The 27,677-nt window shown below is 37.5% G+C and overlaps 1 protein-coding gene across 5 annotated transcripts in view; it reads left to right on the forward strand.

The window, feature by feature from the left end:
- Window positions 1–13,096, forward strand: part of N4BP2 (NEDD4 binding protein 2) — a 68,097-nt gene extending 55,001 nt beyond the window's left edge. For 4 of the 5 annotated variants that reach the window (XM_043871005.1, XM_043871007.1, XM_043871004.1 and 1 more), the window contains exons 14-17: window positions 562–750; window positions 1,836–2,004; window positions 8,161–8,284; window positions 9,689–13,096. In XM_043871005.1, the coding sequence (XP_043726940.1) occupies window positions 562–750; window positions 1,836–2,004; window positions 8,161–8,284; window positions 9,689–9,734 (528 nt within the window). In that variant the 3' untranslated portion in view covers window positions 9,735–13,096. Of the gene's footprint in view, window positions 1–561; window positions 751–1,835; window positions 2,005–6,923; window positions 7,090–8,160; window positions 8,287–9,688 lie in introns of those variants that run through there. The other variant, XR_006334668.1, reaches the window with a different exon arrangement.
- Window positions 13,097–27,677: the final 14,581 nt, after the last annotated feature.

Raw genomic sequence — 27,677 nt, forward strand, 5'->3', positions numbered from 1 at the left:
AACACTACCATAGTGGCTAGTTGGTTGAATTGATTGAAAACTGCCCTATAAACCTCCTTATGATTTTTAACTACTATCAGGCATGGTCATTCCATATGCTCTTCAGTTTTCAAAAGAATATTATTCAATTATTTTATTGATTGGTTTTTTAAAAATATAAATTGCAATATGCCATTACTTCCTTCAGTGATTGGACTGACCCTATGAATGGGTTTGCAAACTAAAATTTGGAAAATATTGCATTAGATAAATGAGTGTTTTTCTTTGAATATTTTATATTCTCTCTTTTGGTTTGATTTTTTTATTTCCACAGTTTTAGAGAACTTTTTAACATCTCCTTAGATAAGAGTGGTTAAAAATGGAGTACCCTTATGGTATGAAAAAGTTAATGATGGTTGACAAGTGCATGAGTTACTAGGAAGACAGTAGGGAAATACTGTCTGTTTTTTTAAGAAGAAAGATAAAAATTAGTAGAACCCAGTTTTCACGTACAGACTCTGAAGGTAAAGTTTGTGTGTCCTCCTTTTCTTTGGGTTGTACTTATTGTGTAACACCTTATAGGCAAAGAAATTGAAAGAGACTGAAGATATACCAAGTGAACCATCTTTCCAGGACTTTGAGTACCCAGAGTATGATGACTACAGGGCAGAGGCTTTCCTGCACCAGCAGAAGCGGATGGAATGCTACAGCAAGGCCAAAGAAGCGTATCGGATGGGGAAGAAGAACGTGGCCACATTTTATGCCCAGCAGGTAAAGAGGAAAGCCAGTTCTTTTTTTCTTTGTCATTTATGATGTCTGAATAATCTGAAGGAGATAATGCTCATATGTGACTGGATGAAGTTATTCTAGGGAATGTAGATGATATTCTGTAAATGGTGTAAAGTGGCCTACTCCGTAAGGACTGTGTGGCCTGAGAATCCCAGCAGTCCCGATCTCTTTTTTTTTTTTTTTCTCTCTTTGTGTGTGTGTGTGTGTGTGTGTGTGCAATAAAGTTTTATTAAAGTATAAAGGAGATAGAGAAAGCTTCTGACATAGACATCAGAAGGGGGTAGGAAGAGTACCCCCAGTCCCAATCTCTTTTAGGCTGGGATCTCTCACTGAGTACTGCTTCTGAACAGTTACACGTTTTATGGAGGAAATGCAGCGGGATGTTAGTAATGACCTTCCCAGGTGGGATTACAGAGGACTTGTGCTTTCTATCACGCTTGAATTTTTAGTTAGGTATCACTTTTCCTAGTCAGAAAAAGAAAGTTGCATTGATATCTTTTAGGGAAATAGACTTTCTACCGAGGCTCATTTGGCATGCATGTGCTCTGTCACTTCAGTTGTGACTCCATTTGGCATATAGTTAAAAGAAATCTGATTGATTGACTTTTTGTTTTCTTGTGGTTCCACGTAGCTTACTTTTTTATGACTGAGCAGAAAAAGTATCAAACTGGTATTACCTAGTGAACAACAATAGCAGACCTTAAGGGATGGTTTCAGGGGTAACTGTAAGTTGTTAAGAGGGTTGAGACTCAGGATTATCAAAAGGTAAACCACTGGATTCCTTCTTGAGATGGATGTTATTTATTTGTCTCCCTCTTCTATGATTTTTGGGTCAGAGAATGTGTTAGAAATGATGATCCAGTAGTTTAAGAGCTATGTTATTAGTTCACTGAAATCCACCTAAATTTTTGGTGCATTTTTGCATATTAGCCCATTGCATTAAAAATTTTAGATTAATTTTTCCATTTTTTTGTTCTTCTTTTTACTAGGGGCACTATTTGTTTTCTCATTGCCTGCTAAGTAGCAGATATGAAAAGTGATCACTGGTGATATGTTTATATTTAAAGGGTAGTCTCCATGAACAGAAGATGAAAGAAGCTAATCACCTTGCTGCCGTGGAGATATTTGAGAAAGTCAATGCCTCCCTACTGCCACAGAATGTTCTAGACCTCCATGGGCTGCATGTGGATGAGGCTATAGAACATTTGACGACAGTTTTACAGCAGAAAACTGAAGGTAGGACTGTAGTCATGACACGTTTTCAATAGAAAGTATATCTTTGTTTATATTGATATAACTTGCAAATTCAAGGGAGTCTGAATGTGTAGGCTAAGGATATGTGTGCCACACTGATAGATGTTTGTATTAGACTCATTCTTCAAGAAAACCTTGGGAAAGAATTCTCACTGCCTTGGCCATTAACATTTTTATTTTCCTGCTTCAGTCATGTTTGTATTCCTTTGTTATACTGGGCATGTATATATATCAAACCAACTTTTGGGCCTCAAAGGGAGGACATGATGTAATCTGAGAATTCTCTGGACGTTTCAGGGATATTACACATCTTTGTTTGTAGACATTTACTAGAGCTATTAGATACTTATTAGATGTCAGTTGCTTAACAGATATTTAATAAAATACAGAAGGAAATAAGGTGATAGGATTTTTATAGAATTATCATAAATTCAGGATTTCTGAGTGTTTGCATTATAATGGTGTGCCCTTCTCCCTTTCTGCTTGTATTTAGTCTTTGCAGGTCAATAGGAAAGCTATTGCCTGCCTCTTAAAATTGTGTCATGTAGTTTATATGTATTAAAGCATCTTGTTCGTTTATTATCTTGTTTCCTTTTCATCACCAGATGGTAGCACTTAGGAAAAGTCAATCTCTGTAGTACCCAGACTAATGCTAGGGAATCATCTAATACTAGGGAATCATCTCCTTTTACCACTGCTAAGATATCTTTTTATCTTCCATTTTATTGTGGAGACATAAAATCCATGCCTCAGTTATCTCTTGTGGTTCCATCATACTGCTCTGTCATTGATAGCTGTATTCTGGTTAATTAGTTTATATGTATTTTAGAAAGTTGTATACTATACGTTATATAAGTTTATCAGTTCAACACATATCAGTTGTGTTATTAGTTAAATACTTGATTAAATATAATTGATATAAAAGGTTGAGAATTCATCTTTTTATCATGCAAACCATGTTGAAAGGTTGCAGAGTAAAATAAGAACACCTCTGTGCCCCTGAGTGTAAGGTAACAAGTGGTAGCATTTTCCTGTGTGTGCTTCTTTATTTTATTTTTTGTTATCTTATCTTCTTGGTGGAAATCAACACCCTTCAGTTTGCATTCATCATCAGTCTATTTATAGTATTCCTTTTGTGAGTTTTAAAAAATGAACATATATGGTGTCATACTGCATCATCAGCCAAGTTCCTTATTTTCACCCAATCCCGTTTTCAAGATCTACTCATCTTTCTCATCTTAATGGATTTTTTTTTTAAATTAAAACTGCTGTATAGTATTATGTGACCATGTCATAATGTGCCCATCTCTCTGTTGATGGGCATTTTTATTTTGCACATCAACATACATGTCTACTCTTATCACTATCTTTTTTCCCTAGCTTTTTATATTGAAAAATTTAAAACCCACAGAGAAGTTGAATGAATTGTAGACTGATCAGTCATCAACATTTGGCCACATTTGTTTCTCTCTCTAAAATTGCTTTCTGCTGAACCATTTGAGAATAAGTTTTAAACATTGTGGTACTTTGTTTTTGAACACCTCAGCATGTTTATCACTTGAGGACAAATTCATTTTCCTACATAATCACAATACATTATCACTTTTAAGGCATTTGACATTGTTAACGAAGTGTTGTCTAACATACAGGCCGTACTTAGTGATTTCCAGCTGGATGGAAAGGTCTTATGTAGCTGTGCCATTTTCTACCCCCAATCCAGGATCCAGTCATGCATCGCATGTTCCAGTTGATGGTCCCAAGTCAGTAGCCTCCTGTAATATAGAGTAGTTCCTTTGTCTAATTTCTGTTTCCCATGTCATTGACATTTTTGAAGATTCCAAGTCAGTTGTTTGGTAGATTGTCATACAATTTTAATTTGTCTGATTGTTTCTTAGCGGCTAGATTCAGTTTAAAATTTTCTTGGTAAAAATGCTGCATAGGTGATGTTAGGTCATCCTTGGTGAACTCATTAGAAGACATAAATGGTCACTTTTCCCTTATTGGTGGTGTTAAGTTTGATTTCTTAGCTGAGGTGTGGAACTCTATCATATCAGATTTTGCTTTGTAAATGTACTTTTTCTCCCTTTGTAATCAGTTAGTAAATTTTGGTGATTGATTCTTTGTGACTGTGTGAATAACTTTTCATACAGCTGTTCTCATTTTTCCTTACGATTTTGGATCGTAAGGATCCTTATGATCCTTGTCTGAATCAGTTATTTTATTGGTGGTTCCATAATGGTGTTTTGTAGTTTGTATTCCTTCTGTGTTTATTAGCAGACATTCTTTGATAGAGTAGAGGATTTACCTCCCCCACTTGTTTTTTAAATATAATTTTGAAAATCTTGGAGAAAATCTAGGAAACAGCAACAAAGATTATAAGAGAAAATTTAAGAGCAGCTTAAATACATTATTTAATCTGGAGAAAAGAAAAATTCCTATATAGAAGTATTATAAGGGAATATTTTGTCTATAGAGGATGAATATATCATTTACTCAATAAAAACTTGATCATCTTCTATATTCTCGACATCAAAGATAAAGCAGTGAAAAAGACACACAATTCCCGTCTTTATGGAGTTTGCCATCTAGTAGAATAGATGATAGTGAATGACTAGTTACATGATTAGCACTGTGATAAGGTTGCCATGTTTCATTTAGCATAATTCCCCACACCCCTACAAAGTTGTTTCTGCCCTGCGTCTTCATCCTTGTCTTGTGTTTCGCTTCTCTTCCATTTCTTTATGTTTATCTATGTTACCGCTTGTTGGCTTTAGACTAAATTAGGCTGCCTGTTAAAAACCTCTGCTAGTACTCTTGCGTATCACAGTATTTATAAAAAGCTTCTTATAGAGTTGACTTTTTGCTTGGGGGCTGTGCTGAGTCTTCATAGCTGCATGTGAGCTTTCTCTAGTTGCGGCAAGTCGGGGCTACTTTTCATTGTGGTGTGCAGGCTTCTCATTGTCTTCTCATTGAAGCGGCTTCTCTTCTCTTGGGGCACGGCTCCAGGTGTGCCGACTTTAGTAGTTGTGATGCCCGAGCTTAGGTGCTCCATGGCATGCGGGATCTTTCTTGACTGGGAGTCAAACTCATGTCCCCTGCACCGGCAGGTGGGTTCCTAGCCACTGAACCACGAGGGAAGTCCCTATAATTGATTACTAAACGTCCATCTTTTTGGCCGAAAATTGAGTCAAAGATAATTATTGAATCATTATTGTATATTCTGCTTTCCATTCAACACTTTAAAAACCTTTAGAGTAAGTGACTGAATAAAGAGTAGGTATTCCTCTCATTTTATAGATAAGGAAACTGATGACTTAGTAAGTTTAATAAAATGGAAAATAATAAATGTTATTAAGGATTCAGAGAATTGGAACCCTCATATATTGCTGGTGGGAATGTTAAATGGTGCAGCCTGTGGAAAAGGTTGACGTTCCTTGAAAGGTTAAGCATAGAGTTAACATATGACCCAGCAGTTCTGGTCCCAGGCTTGTACACAAGAGAGTTGAAATCATAATTCATCCACACAGAAACTTATGTATGTTCATAATAGCCAAAAGGTGGAAACAACCCAGATGTCTATTCACTGGTGAATGGACAAAATGTGGTGTATCGATACAGTGGAATATAATTAAGCCATAAAAAGGAACGAAATGCTGACACATGCTGCAACACAGATGAACCTTGTAAGGATCATGCAGTGTGAAGGAAGTCAGATACAAAGGGCCACATATGTTATGATTTCCATTTATATAGATTGTCTAGAATAGGATCCATAGAAACAGAAAGTTCATTATTGTTTTCTGGGACTGGAAGGCCAGGGATGGAGACTGACTGCTAACTGGCACAGAATTTCTTTTTGAGATGATGGAATGTTCTGGAATTAGATCATGTTGATGGTTGCACAACATTGTAATGTACTAAACCGCACTGAATTGTACATTTTAAAATAGTGAATTTTATGTTAGGTGAATTTCATTTCAGTAGAAAAAATTATGAGAATGAAAGTGTTAAATAACTTATTTAAGGTGATGCTTGGCCAGACCCAAGATACAAACCTTCTCTGGAAGCCAAAGCCCATCTTGTGCACGCTACCTGTGGTGACCTGTAGTTACGGTTGGTTACCACCAGATGGTAGTATTTTTGAACAGAAACGTGTCCAGGGGAACAATCTGTGGCTCTGTCCCACATTGCTTTTAGTTGTAAAAGGTGATGGTCAAAATTAGGGATGGATTATAAAAAAAAAATCTGACCCTTTTGTGTCTTCTGATTGAAATATATATACCACAACCACCCATGAAGCTTTTTGCCCCCAAATAACCAGAAGCAGATAAAGCCTTTAGATCTGACTACTGCTTTGTTCGGATTTGTAGGGAATAGAGGAACATGTTAGATGACACCATGGGGATACAAAATCCAGGCTGTAAATATTTAGGATAAATGATCTTATTTTCCCAACAAATTGAAAAACCCCATCACACAGGGGGAAGAACCTTTTAAAAGTTAAGAGGTATATCAACCAAATACCCAGGGATCAAACCCTGGTCTCCTGCATTGCAGGCAGATTCTCTACCGTCTGAGCCACCAGGGATGCCCTATGAAATACATCAACCAGATACAATGTGTGGACATGTTTCAACCCTGATTCAAACCAATCACAGTAAAAATATGTTTTTGAGACTATTGGGGGACAGTTTTAGCCATTTTTCGAAACATTAAGGAGCTACTTTTAACTTTGTAAGATGTGATTGTGACATTGTGGTTATGTTTTTTTTAGAGAGTCTATCTTTTAAAATACATACTGAAATATTTACAGTTGAAATGATAAGAAATCTGAGAAATGCTTTAAATGAGTTTAAACAGGAATTATAAATACAAGAGCAACATGTCCACTTTCATTCCAGACTAAATATTGCCTTGGAGATATGAGACTTCAAAAACAATGTTTGTGGATCTGCTAGAGTCTTATGGCCAGAGAAGGCAATGGCAACCCACTCCTGGAAACTCCCATGGATGGAGGAGCCTGGTGGGCTGCAGTCCGTGGGGTCGCTAAGAGTCAGACACGACTGAGTAACTTCACTTTCACTTTTCACTTTCCTTCATTGGAGAAGGAAATGGCAATCCACTCCAGTGTTCTTGCCTGGAGAATCCCAGGGACAGGGGAGCCTGGTGGGCTGCCGTCTATGGGGTCGCACAGAGTCGGACACGACTGAGGTGACTTAGCAGCAACAGCAGTCTTATGGCAACTAAATGAACAGAGTATGGAATATTTATGGGTATATGTATTTTATGCTAAAGGTCATAACTTGTGCTATTTAAAACTGAGGAGTGAATACCTACTGAAGTGTTAAATCAATTCTTATTATAAACAGGTTTTTTGTTGTTGCTATTTTATTGTAGCTGTTACTTTCAGATTTATATACTTGATTTTCACCGGCTCATTTCCAAAGCAGGAGCTATGGTCTTTTAAGAGGCTCAGGTTCATTTGATATTTTAAAATCATTTATTTGGAAGACTTTCTTACGTTAATAATTGATTATCTTTAACAGTAAGACTGCAGTCCATGCTATAATTAATGGGTTTGCTAATGGCTATTCCTGAGGGTGATAGCCTATAAAGCAGTTGCCTCATACCTCATTTTACTGACAAGAAAATAGGCACAGATAGGCTAAGAAACTTGTCCATGGTCCCAATACACAGTCATTTAGTGGCAGAGCTGCTTATAATAAAGATCAAAGCTGTCTGGCTTCGGGGTATTTAGTAGAGTTGTTGTAAAGATTCTTAGTTAATAAATGTAAGTCACTTAAAGTGATGCCTGATTCCATGTGTGTAATAATTGTTCAGTATTGTTAATATTATTGTTGTCATCATTGTTTCAGAGAGAAATTCTGGTAGCACATGCATGTCTCTCTCCCCACTCAGGTTCCACTCAAGTCTTTAGGTGGATCAATTGCTATGAAGCTTCCATACTTAAAAGTGTAGATGAAACATACATTTAAAAACATCAGTGTCGGACTTTTTCAAGTAATAAATCTTTAAATCCTCATGAAAACAATTTCATATGTGTTTGAGTAGAGGTTTGTTTTCTGTTGAGAATGTAAGATAAATAAATTTTAACTGTTCCAATTCCTGTTGTAACAGAATTTAAGCAGAATGGCGGTAAGCCCTATCTCTCTGTGATAACGGGGAGAGGAAACCACAGCCAGGGAGGAGTTGCTCGCATCAAACCAGCCGTCATTAAATACCTCACAAGCCATAACTTTAGGTGAGTATAGATTTCTGTTATCGATAATGGCAGTTGCCCATATGCAGATAGTAAATACTAATAGTATGCTCAGAACAGTTGTTAAGATAGTTTACTAAATTTAGCCATCTGATTTTAGCCACAAATTTGTGATTAAATTATGATATGTAACATCCCTTCTAGATTTATGATGTCTAGTAAACCAGAAATGAAAGAAAAATTGTTTGTTGTTTAAGTAGTCATTTGAAAAAGCTATTTCTATCATAAATTTAAAATTTAAAAGAAAATAAGTATATTCTTTTTTTTATATATAATTCAAGATAGATTATACATATCATCAGTTTAGTTCAGTTCAGTCGCTTAGTCATGTCCGACTCTTTGCGACCCCATGGACTGCAGCATGCCAGGCCTCCCTGTCCATCACCAACTCCTGGAGTTTACTCAGACTCATGCCCATTGAGTTGGTGATGCCATCCAACCATCTCATCCTCTGTCGTCCCCTTTTCCTCCCACCCTAAGGTTATTGTTTAATTCTTTTGAAAAGAAGTACATGTTTTGGTACATGGGTTTTGGAAGAATTTGGAGCTCCTGCTAAAATGTGATTATAATTTGTATGTATTTAAACTTTAGTGGAAATCTCTAGTCAGTTATGAATTTATACATCTTCATAAATTAAGTGCCGCTATTGGTCTTAGCTGGCAAATATGAAATGTCCTTTTTCATTAAGTGATTATTATTCAGTAACAGCCAATGGCAAGAGAAGTCCAAGAAGAAAGACTTGTTGATGGATAGTTTCCCTGAGGAATCCCAGTGCCCTCCTTCCATTACTTCTGGTTTCAGTTATTGCAGCCTGTTTTGTTTATGTCATGTAATAAAATGTTGGCTATGTTATAGAAGGTGGTAGCATTAATTCTGAGCATGAGAACAGATGACATTTTAGGGTTACTTTTACAAAAGAAATAGGCTAGAACATTATCATATTGGAATTAATCATCTGTTTTAGAGACTGGTGGTGTTTCTTTAAATTTCACACGGAGGAAGTTTCATGTTCTGATAAATCAGACTTACCTATGGAAGTTTCTATTTGGTACTGTTATAATGCAGAGAGAGAATGTAATTCAGACATCATTATATCCTTCATACAGCTTACTGTTGTTCATTAACGTCAAAATCAGGCTTGAGAATTTTTAAAAATCTTAAATTGTAATAACTGTTGTTAGGAGTAATCCCCAGCCTTAGTCATGCATTTATTTTGACAGTAGATTAAAAAGAACACAAGCATAGATGTTAGTCCTTGATTTAACTTAAAGGAGAGTGCTTTGATAGTGAATATTATGTTTGGTATAGGCACTTAGAATTGGTTACAAGATATATTTCTTGATCAATTTGAAATTTTTATCTTTAACTCTTTTTTTATTTTTGCAGGTTCTCTGAAATTAAACCAGGGTGCTTGAAAGTCATGCTAAAGTAAAATAAACATCCTTGACTAAAAAGTGTGACAGTTTGTAGCTTAAAATTAGTTTTATTTGCAGTGATTTAGTCAGTTTTATGTAAATGTATGTTTTATTAGTAGTGATGTCCAGTTATAAACAGAAAAACATGATTTTCAAAATTCAAGAGAAGTTTAATTTTTACTGAATCAAATGCCAAATATATTATCTATTGAAGATATTAAAGAGAGTTTTTATTGATTACCAGATGTCTAAGAAAATTATCAGCTGTGGTTTTAAAGATTGAAATGCTCTGATACTTTCTCAGACAGAAAATGTTACCTTTATATAAATTGTTTGACGTTTCGTAAAGCCTTAAAGGCTTCAATGAGAGGTATTTACAGTGCTTTGAGATCTGGTAGTAGTAGTAGTACTGAAAGAAAGGAGATCTAACAGAAACCTTTGAGTGCTTTTTGATTTCAAAACAATAGAAACAGTCATTTTGCCATATTCTGCAGGAAGGAAGACACTCTGTTGCCCTTCTGCTTTGTATGTGGTTGTGATCGCTTACCTTTGTTCCTTCTTTCTGGGTGTGTACATTTCCTAGAAGCGAAGTTGGGGTCTGAGATTATGTTTCAGTTTTATACCTTCCATAGGCAGACAGGTTTTCAAAGGAGCGCTGCTGTCTTCTAGAGCTGCGCCTAGTCTTAGAGCACTGCCTGTGTGATATTTATTGAAGACCGTACTAAAGAGCTATATTTTGTATTTGAGGCATGTAATTTCTAAACTAGAGTAGGTAAAATCCTGTTAACTTAAAACAGATATAGAAAACATTTTTGATATAGTCATAAAAGAAATTCTTACAATTTAAATGTTTTTTACCTTTATTTTTTAAAAAGAACCAACTTTCTGAAAGGAAACTTTCACTGACTTCTTTTTTCTTGGTCAGCTGAAAAAGCCCTGTTAGTATACTTGTCAGTTATAACTTCCTTTACACAAGTTTAGTGTGATAAAGTATACTTTTCCAATATGAGATGCTGGCTTAAATAAATCTGACTTTGGATATGAAGGGTATTTTCAACATACTGGTTTTAGCAAAAAACTGTATTGATTTTTAATAAGCTTAAAAATTATTTGGACTAGAGGTGATAGGATTTAGGATTGCGCTATTACTAAAAGAATTCCCAGAAGAGCAGACATCTTAATGAAAATAAAATTCAGAAACATGTTTTTATATATCACGAAAGCATGCTTGTAAAAGAAGAGCCATATCATTGAATTTATTTCCATAAAAATATATGTTTGTTACTTAGAAATAGTGACTGGTGTTGAAGTATTATTCACATTGTTACGTTTGTGGTAATTTGTTAAAAAAAATGCCAACAGTTTGGCATATGTTTTTTGTGAGGTCTAGAAGAGTTGTATACATTAAAAATAAAACAATTCCTTTCATCAAGTTTAATTATAAAACTACAACTGTTAACGAAATAAAACCTTTCTGTGTATAAATTGATATGATTTAAGAAATGTGTATAACAGTACTAAAACCTAGAATTATTTGAGCGTATGCAGCGGCATACTCATTTTCTGTGTTTCTGTATTTCCTCATCCCAGTTTAAAAAAAGACATCTCTTTTGAGTGCTTCAACTAGACTTTACTTCAGTATTAGTTATTATGATTAATATGGGAGCAGTCAAAAAGAACAAGAAGTGAGGTATTTTGTGGGCAGAAATCAAAGAACCTATGTTTTGAACTGTACCAACTCTGATTTTATGCTTTATTTTGATAAATCTAGGGCATTTCTTCTTAATCATCATTCATAAAATATATGGAGAAATTTTGAGCATTATAAATGTTTTTATAAAGGTGTTTAGTACCAAACTGGCTTCTATCCCACCATCTAGTATAGTTTAAGCAACATGTAATTATGAAAGAAAATTTTATAATGGCTCTTTTCTTGTTTTGCGTGTTTCTAAATCCTGTATGCCAAAGGTAAACAGAGTTTGAGGATTATCAAATTTTTCTCTTTTACTCATTTCTAAATCCTGTGTGTCAAAACTAAAGATAATGTGGGGCTTATCAGAGTTTTCATGTATGTTTTGGTATATTTGTTCTAATACATGACTTACTAGAATGGCTCTTTGCAAAGTTATTAATATTTTAAAAGTATAACAGGTCTGTAATTTTGGAAGATTTTAATAACAGTTATATTCTTTCAATAGTCTCTTACCAGTATCTCCCAGGGGAAGATGAGCACTAATGTCAAAACCGCAGGGAAAGTGGGGTTGGACAGAGGGGACTCTTAACAGTATTTTCAGTCTGTTCATTTCCTTCCTTAAACATGAGAAATGGAAGTATTTTGTCTTAACATTTATTGGCTGTTCATGTATCTCTATATTATTTCAAGTTGAGGTTTCTTTGTATTAGTGTTTGAATACTGCCTGTAATTTTAAGGCCTTTAAATGTGGGACATACCGTATAGTAGAAACCCCGACTTAACCCTTTAAAGTGTCTTGTGTATTATAACATTTTGGAGAGAAAAGCTAAATACTTCTGTTGGATTGTTTCCAATCCTTTATTTTGTCCTTTTTAAATTCCAGTGTTTTGTATGCTTAGAAAAAAGACATGTATAATAGCAAGATTGGTTATTTCTGAGCTGGAAATTGGAAACTTTGAAACTCAGGAAATTGCTCTGACAATGTTTTAACTGCTCTCAATTTAAGAAAATGATAAAATGTATAAAAATGACACAAAAATAATGTGTGCTGTTTTTTCCAATTGCTTTTTCATTGTGCAATTGAGGTGAAGTTTGATAATTTTTCTGTGTTGTGGTTAAATATTGCTTATTTTTCTTTACATGGTAAAGAAAACAGATTTAAATGTTTGTGTGGCCAAAAAACCTTGTCATTTAAAAGGTAAAGTAAGTTTAGGTAGAATGTATGTAAATGGTGCTTATTTTTAAATGTAATTCAAGTTTACAGTGTTACTTAATGTCTCTTTGCAAAATTTGTTAGAGAAATAAGGCTAGAATACATCTATACCCCGAAGAGCTTTTTATAACTTCACATTATATGGTGACAAATTTTATTGTTTTCCTTAAAGTTGAGCAAATGACTTTTATGGTCCAAATGATGAACCCATTTATTAACATATGATTGAGAATTAACCATGAGACTTCTCATTGAAATATAATATTGCACCTGTCAGTTGGAGAATATATTATAAGATTTTCAGACAGTCTATTAGAAACAAAATCCTTTTATTTGTACTATAAAGAAAATGTAATTTTGCTGTTAACTCTGTACTTTTTTTATTGAAACTGTTTTATAACTTTGCTTTTAAAATTTCTTATGAAACCATTTGCAAATTACATACTTAATTTAATAAAATACTTTAACCACTGCTCAGTGTGAGGATATCCTTTATTTAGTGTGGTGGGGTTAGTGGTTTAAATATTAAAGTACATTTTTATGTGTAACTTAATATTTCACATGGTCACAATCTCCGCTTTGCTCCTCCTCCCCTCCATTCAAGCAGTGAGGCCTTTATTCTCCCATTGCTTCAGGGGAAGGATGTGACCAGCAGAAAGGAAAACCAAAGGAGTGTTCCTAACTTTCATTTGCAAAAGCATACACTCTTATGGACCAGTAAAGACCAGCAGGACAGACAACAGGATGAGACAGAGGACTTCTGTCACTCCGCTCCACCCCATCCTCAACACAAAGAAGTTTCAGATGATACTACCGTTATGGCAGAAAAGTTAAGAGGAACTAAAGAGCCTCTTGATGAAGGTGAAAGAGGAGAGTGAAAAAGCTGGCTTAAAACTCCACATTCAAAAAACTAAGATCATGGCATCCTGTCCTATCATTTCATGGCAAAGAGATGGGGAAACAGTGGAAACAGTGGTTGACTTTATTTTTGGGGGCTCCAAAATCACTGCAGATGGTGACTGCAGCCATGCAATTAAAAGATGCTTGCTCCTTGGAAGAAAAGCTATGACCAAGCTAGACAGCATATTTAAAAGCAGAGACTTTACTTTGCCAACAAAGGTCCATCTAGTCAAAGCTATGGTGTTTCCAGTAGTCATGTATGGATGTGAGAGTTGGACTATAAACAAAGCTTAGCACCGAAGAAATGATGCTTTTGAACTGTGTTGTTGGAGAAGTCTCTTGAGAGTCCCTTGGACTGCAAGGAGATCCAACCAGTCCATCCTAAAGGAAGTCAGTCCGGAATATTCATTGGAAGGACTGATGCTGAAGCTGAAACTCCAATACTTTGGCCACCTGATACAAAGAACTGACTCATTGGAAGAGACCCTGATGCTGGGAAAGATTGAGGGCAGAAGAAGAAAGGGACAGCAGTGGATGAGATGGTTGGATGGCATCACCGACTTGATTGACAAGAGTTTGAGCAAGCTCTGGGAGTTGGTAATGGACAGGGAAGCCTGTCATGCTGCAGTCCATGGGGTCGTGAAGAGTTGGACAATGACTGAGCTGAACTGAACTTGTAATTTCAAGGGAAAAGTGTCAAAAAGTTTTTTGTTTTTATACCACAACTTTTATTCTAATTTAAACTATTTTGCTGTCACAAAAAAGGACTTCCCTATAGCTCAAATGGTAAAGAATCTGCCTGCAGTGCAGGAGACCTGGGTTCAATCCTTGGGTCAGGAAGATTCTCTGGAGAAGGGAATGGCAGTCCACTCCAGTATTCTTGCCTGGAGAATCCCATGGACAGAGGAGCCTGGTGGGCTACAGTCCTTGGGGTCACAAAGAGTTGGACACGACTGAGCAACTAACTACTACTACTGTAGCAAATAGGGGTCTGCCTTTGAACCAGATAAATGGGTTAGCTAGGTTTATGTTCTCATACCATTATGTCTTTTGACTGATGTCACAATTAAGAATTGTATCTCTACAGGATTCAAGTAATACTTTAATTAATATTAAAGTCTTTTGAACTTTATTAAACTCCAAAACAGAATAATTTATGCATTTAGCAAGGACTTAAAAATATTTATTCAACAAGTATTTATTGGACATTTGTTAATGGGGATACCAATTGAGACAGACGGAGCTTCTCTCTACAGGTATTTCATCAACTATTTTGTGTACGGTAATTTATATGGTGGGACACTTTTCATACGCATTATGTTTTAAGACTCAAGGGAATTTTATTACATAGATGTCCTACAAAAGCTTGAATAGACTTGCCTAGTTAGTGGCAGAGGTAAGACTTCAACCTGAATTCTCTGACTCCTAGTATAGAGCAACTGTATCTGTCTTAAGAGTAAGAATAATTGCTGAAAAAGAGATAATATCCTGTTATCCCCAACTGAGAGAGATGTGGCTCCACAGTGTATGTCTGTGAAAGTCTGTCATTTATAAATCTGTCTTCCCCCTTTATCCAGGAGGATAAAGCTGCTATTATGGGTTTCTCCAATGGCAAAGATAAGTTGATTTTTCTCTTCATTTAAAATTTCAGAAATATAAAGAGAGTCCAGGACTGATGGGCATGCTCTTTTCCATGAAGTTTTTGAAGATCTAGGATTCTTTTAGCTCGTCAATCTAGCCGATCCAAGGAGGGCTCTCATTCTCCTAAAGCAGTGTGGGTGGCTACAGCTCTAATCATCACATCTATATTCTCTTGGAGGAAAGACGAGAAGGGAGCAATGGGCAAATGCCAGTGGTCTTTTGCATAAGAATTGTGGAAGCTGCCATAGAACACTTCCACTTACATCTTACTAGCCAGAACTCAGTCGTGTGGTCACATCTAGCTGCAAGAGAGGCTGGGAAGTTGTCTTTATTTCATACTACCATATGTTCTGCTAAAATTTGGGCATTCTCTTGGAGGAAAAAAATATATGAAGAGAATGAAGCGTAGTCTCTGCCATATCATTTTTGATTATTGAGTGCAAATAATGTGAAAATTAGTTCTTATTAATTTTTTCAACAAGTCTTTGTTGATTACTATGTGCTAGGAATAACAAAGGAACTCGCAGTTGTATGTATTTTAACTTAAATATTCAAATAGCAAACAACATTGCTGATGGAATGGGTTTTCAGTTGATGACTTAACTGCTAATGGGATCACTTTTGATCTAATGACTCAATTGTGGCAACTAGATTAAGTATGTAAGTTATTTCTAGCGATACTGTTTAGTTAATATATTTGTATAGTGACATTTGTGTTTTCTTAAACATTCTTTAATCCATCCATGTATACAAGCTCAGTACTTGGTACAGGTGATGTAAAGCCAAGTAAACTGGGGTACATGTGTACGTGCTTAGCCGCTTCAGTCATGTCCAACTCTTTGCGACCCTATGGACTGTAGTTTGCCAGGCTCCTCTGTCCATGGCATTCTTCAGGTGAGAATACTATAGTAGATTGCCATGCCCTCCTTCAGGGGATCTTCCTGATCCAGAGATTGAACCTGCATCTCTTAGGTCTCCTGCATTAATAGACGGGTTCTTTACCACTAGTTCCACCTGGGAAGCCCAAACTAGGGTAGGGGGATATAAGTATGTAAATGTCCTGAGAATTAGAAGCTATGTATAAAAAATTGTGCAAGCATAGAGGGGAGATAAGTAATTCTTTCTGGAGGTGGTAAACTTGAAATTTATTCTCTTGATTTTTTGTTTTTTTAATGACTGTGTAGGAAAAAGGTTAAACACTGCAAATTCATGACTTTAGTCCATGTATAACCATACAGTTACACCATTCATAGGTTCTGGAGCACTTCTCTGGGTAATCTTGATTTAAATTTAATTATGTGACTGGTGTAAGATAGGAGTTCCATTTCATTGTTTTGCAAGTGAATATCCAATTTTTCCAGCACCATTTATTGAAGAGAGTATCCTTTTCCCCTTGCCTATTCTTGTCGGGTGTCATTGGGTTTATTTCTGGGCTCTCTGTTCAGTTCTGTTGGTCTGTGTCTGTTCTGATTATTACTATTGGGCTTTGTTATTTTAATCAGGAAGTGTGATGTCTCCAGCTTTGTTCTTTCTTAAGATAGCTTTGGCTCTTCAGGATCTTTTGTGGTTCCATGCAAAATTTAGGATTGTTCTGTTTCTATGAAAAAATTCCACTGAAATTTTGATGGAGATTATATTGAATCTACATTGGTTCCTCCCTGTAGCTCAGACAGGAAAGAATCTGCCCGCAATGTGGGAGACCTGGGTTTGATCCTTGGGTCAGGAAGATCCCCTGGAGAAGGGAATGGCAACCCACTCCAGTATTCTTGCCTGGAGAATCCCATGGACAGAGGAGCCTGGTGGGCTGCAATCCATGGGATAGAAGAGAGTCGGACACGACTGAGTGACTGACCCTTACTTCCTTACATTGAATCTATAGATGATTTTGGATAGTATGGACATTTTAATGTTAACTCTTCTGATCCATGAGCATGAAATAATCTTTCCACTTGTATCTTCAATTTCTTTCATCAGCCTCATGCAGTTTTCATGGTATATACCTTTCACTTCCTTGATTGAATTTATTCCTAGGTATTTATTGTTTCTGATGCTATTGTAAGTGGATTTTGTTTGTTTGTTTTTGTGTTCTCTTTGGTTGCACTGGGTCTTCATTGCTCTGTATGGGCTTTCTCTAGTTGTGTGCGACCAGTGGGGGCCACTCTTCGTTGTGGTGTGTGGTCTTCTCATTTTGGTGATCTCTCTTCTTTCAGAGCATGGGCTCTAGGCTTGTGGGCTTCAGTAGTTGCAGCCCATAACCTCAGTAGTTGTGGTTCATGGGCTCAGAAGCTGTGTGGCACAGGGCTTAGTTGCTCTGCAGCATGTGGAATCTTCCCAGACCAGGAATTGAACCCATGTCCCCTGCATTGGCAGGCAGATTCCTGTCTACTATGCCACCAGGGAGGTCCGTAAATGGGGTTGTTTTATTTTTTGGTGAGGTAGTTCATTGTTAGTGTAGAGAAACACACCTGCTTTTTGTATGTTGATATTGTATCCTACAACTTTACTGAATTTGTTTATTAGTTCTAACAGTTTTTGTTGGAGTCTTTAGAATTTTCTATATGTAAAATGATATCATCTGCAAACAGACAATTTAACTTCCTTCTGATTTGGTTGCCTTGTATTTCTTTTCTTGCATAATTGCTCTGGCTAAGACTTCAGTCCTGTGTTGAGAAGGAGTGGTGAGAGTAGGCAGTGTTGTCTTATTCTTTTTTCCTTCATTTTTTGCCACGTATGTTTGACTTGTAGGATCTTAGTTCCCTGACTGCTGATTGAACTCCAGCCTTTGGCAGTGTGAGATTTTACCACTGAGCATGACATTAGCTGTTGGTTTGTCATATATGGCAAGAGTGATGACTAGTAGAGACAAGAGAACAGAAACAGATCTTTACAAACTATCTTTGTTGTAAAAAATTGATTAAAGCATAATCATAAAAATCATAAAAGACCATAAAACATGGTCCTATGTTCTTAAGGACCATATATGCAGACATCTTAACAAAATGTTAGAAAAATAAATCCAGTGGCATATAAAAAGGTTAATATACCACAACTAAGTGAATTTTTCAGGAATACAAGGATTTATATTTTATTATTTTACCACATTAACAGAAGGGGGAGAAAAAAGGAAAAGGCATTTATGATTAACTTCCTAGATACAGAAATGAGATGTGATAAAATTCAATACTTAATCATGGTAAAATATTTCAGATAATTAAGAATAGAGAAGAATTACTTTAGTCTGATAAAGAGTATTTTGTTAAAAGCACAAATATACTTAAATGTAAAATACTATAATCTTGCCTTCTGAGATTGGGGAACTGGATCTAAATTAAAATCAAACTGAATTCCTGTCTAACAATATACATATGTGGGCTCCAGAAGGATTAAAGATGATTGTGACAGTTGAAGTTATAAAGTTGTGCATGATACCAATTTTAAGAATCCTGATTTATTATTTCTGAAAATGGGATGAGCCTTACCATAGACTTAATTTTTATATTTGCCATTGGCCATTATTTTCTACAGTTAAGCATCTCTGAAATCAGTATGCATCTTCATATGGTGCATATGAGGTTTCATTAAATATCATAAATAGTTTAGAAAACATCTTTGTGACGTAGAGATGGAAAGGAATTTAAAACCCTAGAAACAAAAGTTGTAAGGCAAAAATATAGTGCATTTGATAAAAAATTAAAGTTTTCTGCCAAATGAAGAACATCATTCTCCAAGCGAGGCTTCAACAGTATGAGAACCAAGAACTTCAGATGTTCGCTGGATTTAGAAAAGACAGAAGAGCCAGAGATCAAATTGGCAACATCTGTTGGATCACAGAAAAACAAGAGAATTCCAGAAAAACATCTACTTCTGCTTCATTGACTAGGCTAAAGCCTTTGTGTGGATCACAACAAACTGTAAAATTCTTAAAGAGATGGGAATACCGGACTATCTTACCTGCCTCCTGAGAAATCAGGAGGTCAAGAAACAAAGTCAGATGCAGACATGGAACAACGGACTGGTTCCAAATTGGGAAAGGAGTACATCAAGGCTGTCTATTGTCACCCTCATTATTTAACTTATATGCAGAGTATACCATGTGAAATGCCGGGCTGGATGAAGCACAAGCCGGAATCAGTATTGCTGGGAGAAAAATCAATAACCTCAGATATGCAGATGACACCACCCTTATGGCAGAAAGCAAAGAGGAACTAAAGAGCCTCTTGATGAAGGTGAAAGAGTGAAAAAGCTGGCTTAAAATTTCAGCATTCAAACAATGAAGATCATGGCATCTGGTCCCATCACTTCATGGCAAATAGATGGGGAAACAATGGGAACAGTGAGAGACTTTATTTTCTTGGATTCCAAAATCACTGTAGATGGTGACTGCAGCTATGAAATTAAAAGATGCTTGCTCCTTGGAAGGAAAGCTATGACCAACCTAGATAGCATATTAAAAAGCAGAGACATTACTTTGCTGACAAAGGAAAATATAGTCAAAGCTATTGTTTTTCCAGTAGTCATGTATGGATGTAAAAGTTGGACCATAAAGGAGGCTGAGTGCTGAAGAATTGATGCTTTGAACTGTGGTGTTGAAGAAGACTCTTGAGAGTCCCTTGGACTGCAAGGAGATCAAACCAGTCAATCCTAAAGGAAATCAGTCCTGAATATTCATTGGAAGGACTGATGCTGAAGCTGCAATACTTTGGCCACCTAATGTGAAGAGCTGACTCATTAGAAAAGACCCTGATACTAGGAAAGATTGAAGGCCGGAGGAGAAAGGGATGACAGAGGATGAGATGGTTGGATGGCATCACTGATGCAATGGACATGAGTTTGAGTAAGCTCCGGGAGTTGGTGATGGACAGGGAGGCCTGGCGTGCTGCAGTGCCTGGAATCACAAAGAGTTGAGCATGAGTAAACAACTGAACTGAACTGAAGAACATAATGAGTGACAATAGAAACTATTTGCAATGTCTGAGTGACAAGGAACTAGTTTCCAAATATAAGAGGAACTCTGGTGAAAATAAATCTAATAGAAAATGGTCAGAGAATATGGTAAGGTCATTTTACAGAAGTGTGAGACTCTAAAAGCCAATAAACAGATGCTCAAATTTATTTCTACTAAGAGAACTACAGTTAATACATTAAAAATGAGATATTCTCTCATACTTAATCGTTTGACAAAATGGAAATCTGGATAATGCTACATGTTACTCTCATGCACCACTTATGAAAGACCCGAAGAGCATTCTGGTAGTGCTTAGTTGAGTTAAAATGTTTACGTATCCTGTGGCACAGCAGTCATACTTCTGGGTGTATCCCAAAGGGATTTCTCCACAAGTTCACAAGACTGCTGGAATTTGGAGGTAATTTGGGTCTTTGTCACCGGGGGAATGTGAAAGTGATGGATAATACACTATTGAGTACTGTGAAGGATTTAAAAGCAGTGGGCATGATGTACACACAGCAATGTGGACAAATTTTAACAACAGTGGAGTGCGAAAAAAAGCTATGCATCACAATACTGTTTAAATTAAACAGTATTACATGATACTGTGTAAATTAAAAATACATATAAGCAACAATGCATGTGTCACAGCAACAGATAACAGTGATACACAGGGAAATAGAAAGTTTGCCTGGCGGTGAGGAAAGGATATGAAAATGAAGGCAGCAGAACAGAATTAAATCAATAATATGTAGGGGCCTTACACAGATCAAAGATGATAGTGTGCCATGACCTAGGGAGAATGACTAACTGAACCCTTTGCTATGAAATCCACTAAATACGTAACTTGTAACAGTGGGAGGAGGTCAAAGTCTGCTTGTTTCCAGAAACTTAGGCTTAGACATCTTCTGCTAATGCTAACGTTGCATGGTGGCGCCAATGTTTACAGTAATTGAGATTTCTTTCTGAAAAAAATACCTGGAATTGTTTTTGTTCTGTGATCTGAACCCTGACTAATAATACAGTGAGGTTGCTCAAATTCCTTAGCCTGATTAGTCAAATGAAAAAAAGTTATCCAGGATCTTAAGCTATTTAAATTTTATTGGAAATGTCATGCTTCCCAGAAACAAAGAAAACAGTAAAACATTTATCTCTTGAGAGACTTGTGCTTGGCCATAGCAGTCAACAATGAAAGTAGACTTTTGGGTATAGTTACACATGTAATTTTGACCAGTTATGGAAACCATTATCCAAATGGCTTTTGGGAAGTTTTCTACTCTCAGCTTTATATAAGCTAAAATCAACAATCAAGGGAGTCTAGGAAGCTCAGACTTATAGTTTATCAAGAGAAAAACAAGACACATTTTACCTGAACTATCATAATAAGCTAATGAATTGGCTTCTTTTTAGGTGGGTCTTGGTAATACCATCTCTTTAGAGTATAGTGAATGAAAAGATCAATTGGATAATACTGTAAGGAAAGATTTCCTGCCTTTGATATCCCAATGATGGGTCAGTTTGTTTATCCCCATTAACTCTATAGTTGTGGTCCCATCTGATTGAATGCAGAATGTTCCGGTTTTTGTTTGTTTTGGTGACTTCTACTATCCCAGAAAGATATCTAATACTTAGAATCAGGTGCTCAAAAATAAGTGGAAATTACCATATATTGCCAAAAACAAACCCAGATACTGGTTCAAGCCTGTAGATCCAACACTCAGTTTATAGGGATTACAGAGGGTTGTGTCAACACTGTGAATGCAACCACCAAAATACAGACTGGGAAACGAACAGTCTCTTCAAAAATTACGAAGGGACCACCTCCCCACAAATGGAAAGGGAACCGATACATTGAGATTTAAGATGCACATTGGCCAGTTACAATTTGTAGTCCTTATTTGGGTGCTGGTTCAGAAAAGAAGTATAAAATTTTTTATGACAATAACAAGACAATTGGCAATGTGAAGATTGATTGGACACTTAATTATATTAAAGGACCTATTTTTAGAGATGATGTTACTGTGGTTGCGGTAGGAAAACCCAGTCTTTCTTTCTGTGTGTCTCTTTTCTGTGTGCCTCCTTCACCATTCGCATAGAACACCTAACTTCTGCTCAGTCAAATGTGTGGTGTTTCCCCCACACCACGCAACTGTCTGTGACACCAGCAGGTGTTCTACCGTTCAACTCAATTTGACACTATCTACCCATAACTTGACTTTTTAGCAGAATGAGCAATAGCAATAAATACATGGCTTTCAACTTACTTCTGCCTGCCAGATTCATAAGAGTATATCTAATTGGTGGAAACTCTTTTATATTCAGAATTTTACGAGCAAGAGGGGTTTAGGAAATGTGGTTTTAGACTTTCCAGCCTCTACTACTATAAGTCTCAAAGTGGAGCTGGAGGGTGAATGGTCAAATGTACATATTTACAACACTGATGGTACTTGTCAAATCATGCACAAGAAATAAAGTAGGTCGATGTGTTTATCACAAAAGCCTTGTGTGTCAACTAAGATATGTAGAGTTATGCCAGGGGTTACCACAAACCCAGGGTAAACTTAGCATGTCTTTCAGGAGCATTAATTTTACTCGATGGCAAATAATGCACATTATTATATAATGTACCTTATTTGTATATTAAAACAAAAATGGATAAATTATGGAGAAGAATGGAAAACTCTACCTTAATTTTAAAAAGTATAACAGTAGGGTTCAAGGAGATTCATCTTTAGGCCATTTACCTGGACTCCCTTTCCCCAAAGTAGCTTCTCAAACTTTAGATACACAATGCATCAGTCATGTCAGACTTTGTGACCTGATGGACTGTATCCCACCAGGCTCCTCTGTCCATGGGATTCCCCAGGCAAGAATACTGGAGTGGGTTGCCATGCCCTTCTCCATGGGATCTTGACCCAGGTGTCAAACCTGGGTCTCCTGCATTGCAGGCGGATTATTTACTGTCTGAGACACTAGGGAAGCCCCTTAGAGACAGAATAGTTATCCACAAAATGCTCAGTTAAAATACAGAGTTTTGCCTTCCTTCAGACTTCCTGAATCAGGAAGCTGGGCTCTGAATTTTAAATAAATACCGCAGATGATTATAATGCAGGTAGGCCATACCTTAAGAAATGCTACCCTAGTTGAATAGCCCCTCATGAAACAGTTTACTGTTTTCTTAGTTACTCAAGGTAGTGTCTCTTGGCTTCAATTGCAATCCTGGTTTGCAGGTCCTCAAACGTAATTAACTCTGTCTTGGGACCCAGAAAGAAATAGACACTCTTTTTTTTTTAATTTTAATTTTTTTTTTTAAATTGAAGGATAATTGCTTTACAGAATTTTGTTGTTTTCTGTCAAACCTCAACATGAATCAGCCATAGGTATACATGTCTCCTCCCTCCCATCTCCCTCCCCATCCCACCCTTCTAGGTTGATACAGAGCCCCTGTTTGAGTTTGCTGAGACATACAGCAAATTCCCATTGGCTATCTAGTTTACATATGGTAATGTAAGTTTCATTTTACTCTCTCCATATATCTCACCCTCTCCTGCCCTCTCCCCTATGTGTGTGTATGTTAGTTGCTTAGTCGTGTCTGACTCTGCAACCCCATAGACTGTAGCCCACCAGGCCCCTCTGTCCACGGGATCCTCCAGGCAAGAACACTGGAGTGGGTTGCCATTTCCTTCTCCAAAAGGAACTATAGAAAGAAAGAAAGTGAAGTCACTCAGTCGTGTCCGACTCTTTGCGACCCCATGGACTGTAGCCTACCAGGCTCCTCCATCCATGGGATTTTCCAGGCAAGAATACTGGAGTGGTTTGCCATTTCCTTCCCCTCCTCTCCCCTATACTCTTTTAAATTTATATAGAGTAGCTTACTTAATTCCTGTAACAATCCAATGAGGGAAACTGAGGAACAAAGAAGTAAGTGACTTGCCTAAGATTACACAGACAAGAGGTGATGGGACCGGGATTCACATGAAGGCAATCTGGTTTCAAAGCCTGTGTGTTTAACTGTGATGCATATTACCTCCCAGCAATGGTCCAAGAAGCTCAGACTTCAAATTTATCAAGGAGAACACCAAGATGCACGTTACCTGGACTACATAGTAAGTTGTGAACCTCTGCCCTCTCTGGCAGTCTCCTCAGAGCTCAACAGGCTTCACTAACAGTCTCTTCAAGACCCTTTAACTTTTCATTGATTTTCTCCTCAAGGTTCTTTAAACTTCTTCCAGCTGCTAAGTTCCAAAACTACTCTTACATTTTAGCTTTTTGTTATTGCAGAACCCCCTTTTTGGTACCAAAATTTGTATTAGTTGTCTATTGCTGCCTAAGAAATTATTCTAAGAGTTAGTGGCTTAAAACAGCAAAAACACTTACTATCCTTAGAGTTTCCTAGGATTATGGGAATGGTCTGTCTTGGGGATTCTAGGTTGGAGTCTGTTATGAGGTTGAAGCCAGCATGTTGATTGGGGCATCAATCCTTTGAAGGCTTGTTTGGGGTTTGCAAGTCCACTTCCAAGGTGGTGACTCATTCACCACCTTGGTGAGTTGGTGCTGGTTTCTTGGCAAAAATCCTCAATTTCTCCCCACGCAAGCTTCTCCACTGGCTGCTTAAATGCCCTTATAACATGGCTGCTGTCCCCAGAGTGGACAATCCACGTGAGCAGACAGAAGCTGCAATGACTTCTGTGACTTAGTATTGGAAGTCCTGGGCTTCCCTAGTGGCTCAGATGGTAAAGACTCTGCCTGCAATGCAGGAAATGCAGGAGACTGAGGTTCATTCCCTGCTGGGGAAGATCCTCTGGAGAAGGAATGGCAACCCACTCCAATATTCCTGCCTGGAGAATTCCATGGCCAGAGGAGCCTGGCGGTCTCCCATGCATGGGATCACAAAGAGTTGGACACGGCTGAGTGACTAATACAACTATACTGTTGGAAGTCTCATGTCATTGTATGTTTCTTTTCCATTAGGTCTACTACAGGAGGTTGAATATAGTTCCCTGTCCCATACAACAGGACCTTGTTTATCCATTCTACATGTAGTAGTTTGCATCTGCTAACCCCAAAATCCATCTCTCCCCGAGCCCTGCCCCTTGACAAACACAAGTCTGTTCTCTATGTCTGTGAGTCTCAACACCCTTATCTTTGCCAAATTCTATTTGTTAGAAGCAAGTGACTAAAAATAGACTCCATTCAAAGGTAGGGGAATTAGCTCTACTTTTTGAAGGAAAGTTTGTCAAAGAATTGGTAGATTTCTTTAAAGAACATCGTGTCTACTTTGTGTTAGGCACCATTAGGTACTTTGTAGATGTAGCCAACATAATCTTTATAACCATGCTCAAGGTAGGTATCATTACCCACGTGGCAGAAGTTGTTAGCCTAACAGCTATTCTTTGTTCTCATTATCCTGACTCTTTTTTTACTCAGGTATGTGGTGGCAATGTACTCAGGAAAGACTGGCCCCTCTGTAGCCTGAGAGGGTGAATCATGATTGGAGGGAAAAGGCCATCATGGCACTGCCATTTCCCTTTGTCAGTGACTGGTTAGAGGGTGGATACACTCCAGTAATCTTGCCTGGAAAATCCCATGGATGGAGGAGCCTGGTAGGCTGCAGTCCATGGGGTCGCTAAGAGTCGGACACAACTGAGCAACTTCACTTTCACTTTTCACTTTCATTCACTGGAGAAGGAAATGGCAACCCACTCCAGTGTTCTTGCCTGGAGAATCCCAGGGACGGGGGAGCTTAGTGGGCTGCCATCTATGGGGTCACACAGTCGGACACGACTGATGTGACTCAGCAGCAGCAGCATTCCAAGGCCAAACTCCGTGAGGTGCGCATGGTAGAGCTTAAAGAGGAAGGACTTTGTCCTTTTTTTTTTCTCAAACTTTAAACTTTTTATTTTGTATCGGGGTATAGCCAATGAACGGTGTTGTGGTAGTTTCAGGTGAACAACAAAGGGACTCAGCCATACGTATACATGTATCCACTCCCCACCAAACCCCCTCCCATACACACTGGCACATAGCATTGAGTAGAGTTCCATATGCTATACAATAGGTCCTTGTTGGTTATCCATTTGAATATAGCAGTGTGTGCGTGATCTTCCCAAACTCCCTAACTATCCCTTCCCCCCGGCAATCATAAGTTTGTTTTCTAAGTCTGTGAGTCTCTGTTTTGTAAGTTTATTTGTATCATGTATTTTTTTTTTTGATTCCACATATAAGGGATATCATATGATAACTTCTCCTCTGACTGACGTCACTCAGTATGACACTCTCTAGGGCCATCCATGTTGCTGCAAGTGCCATTTACAAGAACCTTTGTTTTTGATGACATCACCGAGCCACTGAATTAACCCCAGAATATATCTTTTTTTTTTTTTTTAAGTTAATTTTTGGCTTCGCTGGGTCTTTGTTGCTCCCTGTGGGCTTTCTCTAGTTGCAGCGAGTGGGGGCTACTCTCTGGCTGTGGTGTGGAGGCTTCTCATTTTGGAGGCTTCTCTTGTTGTAGCGCATGGGCTCTAGCTATGTGGGCTTCAGTAGTTGTGGCACATCGCCTTAGTTGCCCCAAGGCGTATGGACTCTTTCCAGACCAGGAATCAAACCTCTGTCCCCTGCACTGGCAGGTGGATTCCTGCCCACTGGACCACCAAGGAAGTCCCCAGTCTTCTTATTTTTTTCCAGCAAAACAAAACTTTTACTGTATTTTTGTACACTTTGAAATCTAAATGATGAGGAAATAATGGTAGAATTTTAAAAAATAGTATTTATTGGAGTGTAGTTGATTTACAGTGGAACAGATCTTAACCACCTTGTTATGAGAAGCAACATAGGTTGGTTGGGTTTTCTTTTAAGCTGAAAGCATTGTAATGGATGCACCCCATTTTACAGATTAGAAAACAGATGTTCAGAGAGGTTATGTCACTTGCCCAAATTTCCCCAGGTAATAAATAGCAGAACCAGGTTTCAGATTGAGATCTGAATATCCCCCAAACCTGGTATTTGTATATTGTATTGGTTAAGTGATTTTTTTCTAGAAATTCTTAGGAGTTGAGGAGAAGCAGACATCATTTGGGTTAAGTAGAGTCAGTGGTTGGTAAGCAGGTCTAGTTGGGGGTCAGTGTGGGAAGGAAAGGAGAAAGAATTTAGAGTGCTATATACGTGAAGTCGCAATGGTCGACTGTGAGATACAGACCCGGTGAGGAGTCGAGTGGCACCCAGAGGGGACTGGTAAACTGGGGGAATGGAGGTGAATAGTGAAGATTAAAGAACAGACTGAGAGCATGTGAGGGAAAGTGGAAGGACATGCAGGTAGGGAGAGAAATTTCAGAGAACAAGATATGAGGGATGCAAATATGTGTTGCCAACAGAGTTTGATTTGTGGCTGAGAATGGAGATGATGGTTATCAGAGTGGAGAAGGTCATAGAACTGATATCAAATTCCTGGATCATCCATTTAATATACATGTTTCCCAGGAAGATGACAGGCAGTGGAGGGTAAAGGAAGATTGAAAGCCAATCTGCTGAAAATATGGATGGATTAGAAAATATTTTCTTTATTTGCATGG

This window comes from Cervus elaphus, chromosome 17 (assembly GCF_910594005.1).
Source record: "Cervus elaphus chromosome 17, mCerEla1.1, whole genome shotgun sequence".
NCBI classification, from domain to species: Eukaryota; Metazoa; Chordata; class Mammalia; order Artiodactyla; family Cervidae; genus Cervus; species Cervus elaphus.